At 36.7% G+C, this 12,934-nt stretch overlaps 1 protein-coding gene across 7 annotated transcripts in view; it reads right to left on the reverse strand.

Annotated features, from left to right (window-relative positions):
- The window catches only part of GABRG3 (gamma-aminobutyric acid type A receptor subunit gamma3), a 292,012-nt gene that overhangs the window by 49,914 nt on the left and 229,164 nt on the right, over nt 1-12,934 (reverse strand). For all 7 annotated transcript variants that reach the window (XM_063392518.1, XM_063392517.1, XM_063392516.1 and 4 more), the window contains one exon: nt 213-350. In XM_063392518.1, coding sequence (XP_063248588.1) covers nt 213-350 — 138 coding nt within the window. The remainder of the gene's footprint in view (nt 1-212; nt 351-12,934) is intronic.

A 12,934-nucleotide genomic window follows, 5' to 3' on the forward strand; every position in this document is an offset into this window, starting at 1 on the left:
AGCAAACATTTATTCCTCAGTTTGTGAAGTCACTAGAAGAGTAGAGATTATCAAAAATCAAGATAAATTCAATATTTTTGAGGTCTGAACTTTGCAGGTTCTAATATGAATACTGGAAGATATTAAAATCAATTTGCACTTGAATGAAAGCAAAACAAGTATAAATATTTTTAAATCATTTGAATTCCAGAAAAAACACTAAGCATTCTTACCTGCAGAGGTTTTCACAATTTCTGAAGTATTTCTGAGACCCATAAAGTCAAACTGATAGAGTCTCCAAGATTTCTGGTCAGCAGCCTCCACTGAATTTTTCCTCCATCTGTAAATCATTTCCTCTTTAGGATAGCCATCTAGAAATTAATATATATTAATATATATGAATATTTTGCATTTCACAAAAAAATGCTCTGCAATATATTGTCAGTTCACTGTTTCAGTGCTATTTGGGAACACCTAAATTTCTGATCTGATGCTTTGTCAGTGAGTTAAGTGGCATCATTCAACCAAAGTCATATGGCACACAAAAATAGAGTCATAGTACTGGCAAACCTGTGATTTTTCACAACCATTGTTTTTTAACAATAAAAAAAATATTATTGGTTCTATCAGAAAGAGATCTCTTCAAAGGCTGATTATACTAATTGGAGATGCAGACAGACAGAAGTATGCTGCTTTACATAAGCTCTGAAGAAGCTGTGCAAACAAATAGAATGCAAAAAATTGGGAAGTCTTTCAGTGTAAATTGAAAAGGACACATTGTTTTGAAAGTTACAATAGTTCTAAAGGGGGGTGTGTGCTACTGTACTTCTGAAAGAAACATAACACAGTGCAAAAGACAGCAAAATTTTAATTAGCATGGGAATTTTAAAGTGATTATGTTACCATATTTCTTCTGAAGTCTGAGGTATTTAATGAGGCATCACCTGATCTCTATTGCTGAAATAGCTTCTGAAAGTCTTTATCAGTTTAGCACTCAGTGGTCATAATTAATTCTTATGCCAATTTTTAATTTCCTTTTTGTTAGAGAATGACGTCTTCCAATCTATAGCCAACAAATCTTCAACCAGTCCAAACCATAATAATAAACCATCTAGAAAACAACAGCTCACCCATGCTAGTTAAAATTAGATTGTTCTCTAATGCATAATGCAATCAATTTTTATTCATCTCATTAATATAATAGCTGTAGATTACAAGGCAAATTAAAAGCCTAACAACAACAATAGACGGTAAATATAATTGTCACATCAGTAATTTCTTTTTCCCCATTGAAAACTGATATATTTTTATATTTGCATTGCAAAATATCTCTGGTGAGGGTGCTATTTCCTTGATGTCTTCCTCCTATGAGTGTCTTTTTAATCTTGTTTAAGGTTCCACCCTGCCAGGGGACCGCTGTAAGGTGTGCATGGCCTCATTTATCCCTCTCACTAACACAGCAAGAAAGGTACCCACAAGTTCCTCAGTTCTAATCTAAAAAAAACCTAAAAAATCATTATGTGTTAATTCAAAATGTCACATCTGTATATTTCCCATCAATGTAAATAAAGAAATAACCTACGAGGGACTCAACTGAGTAACAAACACTATTCTCTGTGAGAACTCCTGCTGCCAAATAGATTTCACTGCCAATTCTGCTGTGCAAGTCTGTGAGATTGACCTAAAGGTTATTTACTTGGCTGGCAGATTATGTCAGAGGATGCAGCAATACAATGAAAGAAGTCAAGCTTTGCAGATCCTCCAAGCCATAGCCCTGAATGATCTGAAATCTTCTCAAGTCTGGCTCATATTTGACGGAGCCCTCCAATCACATTTCTTCCTCTTCCAAGTAACAAGCAATAAGATGAGGAAATGGCCTCAAGCTGCACCAGAGTGAGCAGTGGTGGTGTTAGATTGAATATTAGGGAATATAAGATGGAGTCACATTTCTCAGATAAATTTCACTATAAGCATTGTGAGTAAAAATGTTTCAAATGTCTTGGAAGTAAAAGAGATTTATTTTTAATACATTATTTTTAAGTGATCAAAAATGACATTTTTACATCTTTTCTCCAAATTTCACTGAAAAAGTTGTGCCAGTCAGTCTTGAATTCAATTTATTCCTGTTTTTTTTTCCTTTCTTTTCATCCCACGACCACGCCACAGAAAAACCCCTCCATTACACTGTCAGCATGCTTGAAAGCTTGCTATCATATTAACCAAGGCATAGCTGTTTATACTGACAAGAACAACATGTAGTCAGGAACAAGTTCACAGACTCATCCTTCAAGATTTTTTCTGTATTTTTGGCTAAGAAAGGTCAGATTCAGTTTCAAAGTATCTCCTTTCAGTATTATTCATCATCATTAAATCATAAGGAACTGACCTCAGGAGCCCATCATGACATTTCAATAGTTCCTTAATCCACAGATGCTAAGATCTGCTCTTACAATGATTTGGTTGCTTACATCAAAAGAAAGAAGTACCAGAGATTCAATGGGAGTTGTTCCAACCTCTTAAATAACTGCTGTTATGTTCTGCTCTGGTGTTGTTTCTGCCAGGTGACTGACTTCACTTTTCAATTATTTAAAAGAATAATAATTTTATGGAGAAATGACACATCCCTTTGGACAGTATATCACTCCTAGAATTCATTTGTCTTACAGAATAGACTGTTCATGATGGTCCTTCTTTTGGTGATATTTAATATTTCTTGTACACAGCCTAATTGTTTCCAGTCCTTTAAATATTTCATTTTAGCAAATATCAGAACTGGAGGCTTCAGCACTTCCACAAGAAGATGCAACCTCTGTCGTTCAGCTTCTTTTCACTTTCCCAGCATGAAAAATGACAGTAAATTACCTTAAATTTTTGGCCTTGTGGCTTCAAGTAATTTACACTGAACAAATTTCTGTCGAGTGTATTTACCCTGCTAAACTGCTTTAGGTTATGTAAAAATATTCACACTGCAGTAGGGCAAGCCTCCAGGAGGTCCTGGAGGCTTTCCAGGAGGTACCAGTCAGATGGCAATGATGATGGCCTGGGAAGAAGACAACCAAGTGTGTGTTCCGTGTTACAGCCATCTGAGCTCTGGTAACCTGGATCTTCTCAACCAAAATCTGTGTCAACAACTTCATTTTCATTCCCATCATTTTACTTGATTACATTCTCCTACTTTCTGGCCCAAAGGTTGTTTTTTAGGCAGTGTTACAACTTTTATATATGTCATATCAGCAACTTTTAGAGACCACCTTGATCATCTGGCTTTTTGAAAGATGGTCAAAAGCAAATTTAATTATTTCTTCAAGAGCTCAAGAGGAAATATCTATTTAATGCCTTGTGTTTACTTTCACCAAACGTACGCAATGATATGCTTTTCTACTTTTTGCCATTTTGGAGGGGAAACTATTATAACAGAAAAGCAAATTGTCATGACAACCTCTGAGATTCTCTGGATTTTCCTGTACTTGCCCTTTATTATTGAAATAATTGGACTTATGTCACCAGATCTTCTCACATCATCACCATATAATTTAAAATTGGAAGGTTAAAAATATTTAAACTTCATACTGCTTCACTTTTTAGGGAGACTGATTAGTGCACAAGGCTCCACCAAAGTGCTGAAAAATGGTCAAGGCTAAAAACATTACCAGGCTGGATAAGACACATATGCAACCATAAGCTATCCATGAGAATTCCTATCAAATGGCCTTGAAGCATTTCTGATACAGGAATCAATAATAATGGAAAAATCTCCAACTTTTGTAATATGAGCATTGATGCCTGTTTGTGCCTACTGCCTCTAACCTTGATTTCCCCAATGCTGTTGTTGATCTGGACATCTCAGATCAGTGCCTGATATCTTTGCTTCACTTTCTTTTGCGTGATAATGTGCCCATTTTTGGAAGTGAGTGGAGCTGGAAAGATAGCCAAAAAGACATCATGTCAAAAAGGACACAGACCACTTGAAAAGGTAAAAAATTTTCCACAGGAAAGTATCCAAGGCATGAAAAGATAGAGAAGCATAGAAAAGATAAATAATATCCTTCATATTTTCAGACGTACTTTACACACTCTGTGAAATATGCTTATTTCACTGCTGCTTCCCCACGCTTTCCACTTCGATGTAACACAGGTAGACCTGGCTTATAGCAGAAGGAGTAATGCAATTAGGCTCCTTCTTAGCTTTACAAAAATTTGTGTGCTCAGAGCATGTGACAAGGAGTTAATGAAAGCAGCAGCAAAGCTGAAAATGTGGGGGAAGCACGAAAGAAAGGATTGGATCTGTTAAGTACCTGCCATCGACACTTGTGACAGGAGTATGTTTTTGAAAGTAGTAGCTGGATTCTGGGAGGGTTTTGCTTTTCCATGGGTGTTAGATATAGACTCCAAGCGAGTGGGAAATGTGATCTGCAAGACAAGCTGCTGCCATCAGTAAGTGGCTGGAGTTTACATCATGGGCATGGAGGGAGTGCTGCAGATTCAGCTGTTGCCAGTGAAGGCAATCAGGACAGGGAGGATGCTCTATTCCAATTAGAGGCAAGGAATAAGCAGCCCTTTACACCATCCAGCCAGAAACACTTTGCCGCCTGGAATGCTTCCTTGTTAACTCTGCTTCAGGCTAATTGGGAGACCTCTGTCAACACCGCCTGGGTCAGAGGAGGATAATGAAGTCCAAAAATGCACCTTTCTCTGGTACCACGTTGTGAATGACAAATCATGCGCTTCCACAAATTCTGTATGGGCTTTTTGTTTCTTGTTAGCAGTCTTTATAATTGCTTCTTTCTTGGCAAGTAAACTGAATTTTAATCTAAAACTCTTGGTGTTTGGAGAAAGAGGTTTCTCAGTGATCTGTTCCTGTATCTGTATGGTGTTTGTTCCCAGGTGACTTTTAAAGCACGAGAATCCTGGAAGTTCTCCTATTAAAATTGGTATTACCTTAAATTTTGTGATAGTATGAACTTATTAAGTACAACTAGATGTCAGAAAGAGGAAAATTTCAGTTCAATTAGTTTAAAAGAAAACAAAATAAAAATTAGGGTGTATAGAACATTTTTTATATCTCTCCAAGAGGAGCCCTTCAGGGTAGACTGAAGGGCATTAGTAGGGTGAATGAATGGAGACTTAATAGTTTATTTAAGATCTATGGAAAACAATACTCATAATTTAACGCATATTGTCTTCTCTCTGTCCACTAATGAAGAGGGAAGGGAAGGGGAAAGGGAAGGGGAAAGGGAAAGGGAAGGGGAAAGGGAAGGGAAGGGAAGGGAAGGGAAGGGAAGGGAAGGGAAGGGAAGGGAAGGGAAGGGAAGGGAAGGGAAGGGAAGGGAAGATGAGGTACTTGAAAAGCAGCTGGTAATAATAAAAAAAAAAAGATAAATGTGAATGTTGTAAAGGCAGCCTTTAATCCTGAAGTGATTTATTTCAGCAGTAGCAAATAATTGCACTTAGGTGATAACTACAGCAATTAGAAATGTTATTCTTTGCCCTGTTTGCTTGCATCAGTAATTGACACCTTATTAACAGTACATTAGCTCATGAAAAAAAAATCAACCAACATAACTATGACTGCAGATTAATGGATCTAATACTGCCCTGAAGTTAAAGGGTACAGGTCCCACTGAAGATAGTTTTTCTACCCAAAAATTTGCTTTAGTACAACTCTGGTACCATTCTGATGAAGAACTAGAGGATCCAGTCAATATCATTAACAGTAATGCTTAATTGTCCCTTACCTGAGACTAACTCTCTATTCGACAGAAGTGTAGAACGCTGATGTGATTTACTGATAAATTACATGGTAGCTTAGCTTTTGGGAGGAACTTGTGGCATCGATTCTTTTAGGCCTTCAAAATAGAAAGAAGGAAAAGAGAGGTGTTGTTGTCACAGAAATAGTTCCCAAAACAAGGATTTTCTGTGAACCAGCTTTTAAAAGAAATAATAATTTTTTTGCTACTCATAGACAAATTAAAATTTTGGCTCAGAGAAAACAGAGAAAAGAATAGAAAGGTGAAAATGAGAAGGGAAAGAAGGCGGAGAATAATGTACATAACTGGACTGAAAAGAGAGGTTTTCTCTTTATGACATTTTGAGATATGGCTTTTCCAGGTACTCACTGTCTTCTAAAATCTAATAAATACATGGGAGTGCTAAGATTTTGTCACACACAGTCCTAGCAGTAAAATTTCCCAGTTCCAAGGAGCAGATCCTAAAGGATAGGTAGAGTAGTTTGAAATTATCTTAAGAAACTAAGGCAGTCCTGTTGCATCTTCATTATCTTTCTGCTCTATCCTTATGCTCACCAGACAAATTCCATTTTGACTTATTTACAAGTAGTGCCATGGGTGATTTGGTTTTGGAAAATGGTTTGTTTTATCATATGTTGTCCCTATAATTCCATCTTCCCATTGTTCTGAAAACACCTTCGTCTTTTCTGAAAAAAACCCCACCAAAACTAAAATTGAACGAATGGTCTCATCTTATAGCCTGTATTGCTGTTTTTCTATGCATTTTCATTTGTATACTTATTTTTACTGCTTGCTAACAGTTTCATTTGGAAGGCAATTTTCAGAAGCCTCATGTGCAACAATTGCTTGCATTGTTCTGGCCAGCAGTTTCTTTCACAAATAAATTCACTGGTAACTAAAACACCTGCTAAATGTTCAGATTCTTCCGATTTAGCCATATTTCATACCCCTGACATCACTAACTGTAAATGGGCTGATCTCACATCTAGCTTGTTGGATATAAATTGCATCTATTCCACGGCTAGAATTCTGGCACAGATGAGAGTACTGAGGACAGAGAAAGTTTGTTTAGTCATGTGCAGTCTTCATCATGCTTTTCATGGCATGGATATTTCACCTCAACTTCCTGTTCTTTTATGAATGGAACAAGGTGAAGATTTTGCCCTCAGTTTTCTGCAATACCAACCCCTTGCAGGGAAGAATGAGAGTCCAGAAAGCAGTTCTCCTAGCTCAAGTTGTCTTCAGATCTGAATGATTCTGAAGTAGTACTTGTTTTATTCCCCATGTATTTAGAAATCTTCTTCTTATAAACAAATATGTAAGTAAGAGACAGAATTTCAGTTTCTAGCTCCCTGTATGTTTTTCATAGCTAACACAGAGCTATTTGATGATGAAATGGTGTTGTTTTACCAATGTATGTCTTTACAGACAAAAAATAGACTTTATTCATAATGTGGTTCAGAAAACTTAATAATATATTCCAAGTCTCACATTTTTATTGGCTGCAAGACTGCAGATGGTGATTCTCAGTAAAAGGACATTTTCAGAAATGTATGGCAAAGGCATGGCCTTTGAGAACCTGCTGGAATCCTGTGCTGCTGCTTTGTCCTGCTCTAGATCTTACACACCACGGCCAGCTCGGCATACAGAGGGGAGGCTTCACCTGAGCACCTGCTGTGCTCCATAAGCTTTAGGGTGAGATTCAAAGAGATGGTAGTCCCATCCCATCCCACCCCATCCCACCCCATCCCACCATGTCCCTTCTTTTACACATGCCCTACAACAACAGCTGAGTGGTGCTGAGAATTCGAGAACTATGTACTACTGCTTGGAGATCAGAACTTTTATTGTACTGCTAAATATGTACATTGAGTTCTGTAATGGAAAACAAACAGCTCAAAAAGAGTATTTTAGCAGCTAAAATATTGTGCTTGGCTGACTACATGAGCTCAAGTGAGAAAAGATAATTTCTTTTTAGTTTAAAACTGACTATTGAAGAACCACCAGCTGTATGCAAGATATTTTCATGTCCATTTCAACATGAATTTTGTGCTGGATATGAAAATTTTGAGGTACTTCCCAGAATTTTTGCTGATATGCACAAAGTCTGAGTTACTGCATACTGAAGTAACATCTCAGACAGATATAGGTGATGTCAATCACTCACAATTTTCTGTAGAGCAGTTGGCTCTTAATTCAGCCTTATGTAAAAGAGGAAGACAGCATTATTACAATAAAACAGATGAAAAAGATTTTTATAAACAAGAGAAAGTCAAAGCTCATAGCACGAGAATTTAAAACCCAACCTATCAGGGCATACTTGGGACAATTTAGAAATCAGAGCTATAAAATAGTCAAAGTAGAACATGAACCTCAGTTTAATAAAAGAATATCTGTCAAATCTTCAGTTCTTTGATCTGCTCACATTCTCTGTAACCAGAACACAATCTTCCTTTTCCATTTATTTAAACTGCACTTTTATTAAAGATGTTTAGTGACAATGACCTTCTAAAGCAAGTACTTAAATTTCTTATGAATTTTGGGATGAATTGCAATGCCACCAAAAGATTCTGGTCAGCTGATTTCAAACACCCCAGCAGGAGCTCAATACCATTATCTAAAGGCCTTTAAAGTATATTTTTTTCTTACTGATTATGTAAGCCACCTCAAAAGCAGGAGCAAAATAGCTGTGCAAGTTACATGAAGTAAATTCCATCAAAGTTCTTTATCACCAATATATGTGTTTGGGATTAAATACAGCCCATTAGTTCAGTATCAGCTTCAGCTGTACTGGATATTACAAGATAAAATAATTTTGCCTTTACCATTTAATTGCAATAATTAACTGTATCCTCCATGTAGGACTACTAAGATTTCCTTTTAGACTATCCCGATGAGAAAGATAACATTGTTTACTTCATGCATTGCTTTGTTAAGCAAAGTGCTGAGAAAATGCGTTTTGGCTCATCTAAAAATATATAATGAACAATCAGAGATTCTGGTGAAGATTCAGAGCTCAAGTAAAGTAAACAACACAGCCTTGTATAGCTCAGGAAATGAAAGCAAGTACACCTGTGAAGTTTTTTAGTCCATGCAGGTGGAGACGAATAGAGAGAACGTAATTTAATTACAGGCTTCTTCCTCTCATTGACGAGTAATCTATCTAATCCTTTTATTTGAACACTTGATGTGAATGGGGTTTTTAACACTGAGAACTTGTTTTGTGTTTCTCACGTGGGTCTAAGAGTATTTAAGGGTAATTCTAAACATGCTTAATCCTTATCTTCCAAGTGCTACTCAATAATCAGTATGTGTATGTTAAGTATGAGTGCAGTTAAAAGAGGTATATCTATTAGCAGTGTTTCTAAAGATGGATAGAAAGATGTTGTAAAATAATAATTAATAATAATCATAATGTTAAGATAGAACAATTTGTATTCACAGCTTGAAAGTGGCTCTTAAAATGAAATAGTTATGGCATCCTCAGGAGTCTCAGTATCCATCTATTTTTCAGTGTCCAACTTGGGTTAGAGGCACTCTCCAATCTATCCACACTGTCCCCCACATAGAAATTTTCTATAAAATTTCAATAACAGCAATCATTGTAGCTAGATATTTAGCTTACATAGTCCATATATTTTGTGACTAGCCTGAACTGCACATTTCCAGACCCATGAAAATGAAAATTTAGCTATCAACAATGCATTTTCTGAATTGCCATGAAACCCATTACAGGCTTCACAGACACTGCACCAGCAAAGCCCATGGCTTTACAAAAGCCATCAGAAATATACTATTCTCAGTCAACACAGCATTAATGGAAGCAGGTTATGAATTAGACTTCCATAAAAGATTATTATGATTTATATGTATATATATATATATATATATAAAAGATATATATATCTCTTCTCAGAATATATCAGGAATGAATAGCAAAAGGCAACTTCAAACTGAACACTCCAAACTGAAAACTCAGTTTTTCTCAAGTACTACCATTTCCTAGAATAAAATAATTTGCAGCCTAAATTCAAAACTAAACAGAAAATGTCATTAAAACTGAGATTAAGCCGAGTGAGCTTTTAAATGATATGTGGAATAGGTTTGTTGCTGTTGAAAAGAGAAAACTTGTACAAACTTCCATTTTATGAAGGACTAATATCACTGCTTTTGCATGACAGTGTAGCTTAACATGTGAACTGACACTGAAAAATCAAAATCAGTTATTTATGGCTAATTTCTTCTAATTGGGGGGGTCAGTCTGTTTACAAAGAAATTAGTGTTATCAGGTTTTTAATGTAGTTATTATCATTCTGTATGTAGATTTATTTTCATTTACACACCTTTATAGTCATTTGCACACACACTAAAATTCACAAAAAATAAGATTTATAGCTCTGTGAAGTAAGCAACAAAGAAATATCTATTTTTTTTGTAATATTTTGCTAGTTTCCCTGTTTTACCTCTGTAGGACTCGTTTGCACCTTATTGGCAAAGCATGCAAGACTTGGCAGCCAAAGACAAGTGTAAAATATTTTTTCTGTTTCATGCTTATAGAAAGCAACAGTTCCTGAAAAAGTTATGTCTAAGATGTAATCTCCCTGATCATAATAACAGCTCATCAAATCTGACAGAATGAAATTTCAGATGAACAGAATACATTGATTTTGTTATATTCATAGTCACACTCAAATTAGTGAAAGCAATGCACTTCTTCCATTTAAACATCAGCAATAGTGTTATGATGAATTGATAAATACATTCATATTGCATTCACTGAATTTGGCTTTCCACTTCTCTGAAAATATTTATCAACATCTTAGTTTGTCATTTGCTTTCCAAGCATCTCAGGACTATTGCTTCTCTGGCTATTGCCTCCCCCTCCACCTCAGTATTTAAATCTCATTTTCTCCCAGGACACTGCAATGGAAAGTAGCTGATAGTCCTGTGTACTACACAAGTCCAAGTATCCTTTGTGTCCTTTTCTCACCTTTTGAGATGCATATATTGGTTACACTGATCTTTCCGTGACATGTCTGTCTCAGTGCCTTCATCTCTTCCCCAAGTGTGTTATTTCAAGCATATGAAAATTATTTTGGTTAGCTTTACTTTAGCTTAGCTAAAACATTCTTGCTAAAACTTCTGAGCAGTCATGCTCTCTTACTGTTCTCTCCAGATTCCCAGAGTGACTGTAATCTCAGTAATTTACAGTACACAGTAGGGTAAATTCTGAATCTCCTGACAGTTAATTTCACAATTTCTGGTCCCAAACTCTAATCATGATCTAAGTCTCCTCGGATGATCCATTAATTCTGTAAAATTGAGGAGTTCTGGTGGAGGTAGAACTGAAGAAGCCAGCTCACTGATCCCTTTTCCTGATAGAAGAAAGATATCAGCTGTACTTCCCTCATGCATCTCAATTTTCTTTGGGATGCACTATTTCTTAGCCCTTAGGTGAATAGCTTTGCTGTAGTTAGCCAATAAGTATCAAGTTCTTCAATACCATTTTTCAGAAACAGATAGAATCTGAAATAAGTCTACACACCTAACATACATAGTTCTGTGCTGCTTCATTTTCTGATAAGGCTTTAGGGCATTAGAATTTTGTATCAACATAGAACTGCCTTCAATAGCTCTGAATCCTCCCAAGCCCATGGCTGCCCCAAGTCCTTTCAGGGCATCAGGCTGCTGTCATCACATAAAATATTATGGCTACAAAGGTGGTCCAGGGTGCAAGCCTGGAAGCCTAGCTGCTCTGTCCCAGATAAAGATTCTTTATGAACCTTGGGTGACTGACAGTGAAACAGCCTCTTCTGGGGTAGTGAAAATGACAGTAATGCCAGGTTCACAAAGCAGTTGCCAGGGTCTGTCAGAATAATTTGTTCCTGAAAAATGTGGACCCATGTTTCTGAAAGAAAATATTATCTGTATATCCAGCTCATGAAAAGCTTTTTAAAAATTTTGGTTTGTGTGTTTATATTCAGGAAGTAAAAAAAGATAAAACAACACCAAACTACCATTTTAAAACAGTGAGTCTCTTTGTGCAAGATCCTATACTTGAAAATTTTCAGGGGGGATTTTTTGGAATAGCTCAAATTTCAGTTTATTCCCAAGTTCCTCATTGTTGTGTACTCTTCTTGTATCCCAGCACTAGTCTGAACACTGTTCTGAAAAGTGCACAGCTATTCTAGGCCCTATATAAATCATACTGACAACTATTAAAAAAAATCCCTAGACAGAAAATCAAAACATCAGCAGCTTTTGCTTCATGTGTCTCTTGGCCAAGTAAGAGTAATTAAATCTTTTTTAGCTTGCTTTGCTTAGGAAAGGAGGCTTATGTAATTACATCATTGTCTATGTTTAATGCATGTTATCTGTCCTTGCTGCTGTAACTTTTTCACCCATTCCCCAATTTTATTGTAATTTGACAGAAGAAAGTAAGCCTCAGTTATTATATAATCTTTAAAAGGGAGCTCCCAAATAGGGGAGATATTTTGTTATAATGCCCCTCAACAAGGAAAAGGTTGCAGTCTTGCTAAAGATCACAGAAAGGCCATTCATCTTCAGGTTTCGTGCCCCTGGGATATCAACCTGCTCTTGTCCTGCAACCAGAAATGCTTCTGGGCATTGCACTACTGCAACGGCTTGAAAACAGGAGGGGAACCTGCTCTTAAAAATGTGTGAGGGCAGCTCAAAGTCTCTATTTTAAGTCACAACAGGTCTCCTGACATTGTCTGTAATATACCATATCCTTTGTGTTTCTTTTATTGCATATTTCTCCAGCATCCCTGCCAAAAGATCTTTCCCTTACTACCAGCCAGTGATTTAGCAGATGCCATATTTAATGGGCCTTAGACTGCTTGAATGGCTTTGCCCAAGGACACTGACAAGTAGAGGATTTCATCCTTAGGCCTACCAGCAGGCAAAAATCTGTCATCACAGAGGCTTTCTGGACATGGCTTCCTGCTTCTCAGCCAGCACAGATTTTTCATTTGAAATGGCTGGCTTTGCCATGGCATGCTGTGGTTTTATGCCAATTACATTCCTTTGAAGATGACTGATAACGTGCCCCAGGTCACTGTTGACACCAGGTCTTCTCCAAACACATTACCTTAACCCTGTCATGTTAGATAGGCCTTCTATCTTTATTTTATATATTAGTCCTATTGTAATATTTTTTATATCCTGTAATATTGCCTTTCCCTTAA

Source organism: Prinia subflava, chromosome 3 (assembly GCF_021018805.1).
Source record: "Prinia subflava isolate CZ2003 ecotype Zambia chromosome 3, Cam_Psub_1.2, whole genome shotgun sequence".
Taxonomy (NCBI): Eukaryota; Metazoa; Chordata; class Aves; order Passeriformes; family Cisticolidae; genus Prinia; species Prinia subflava.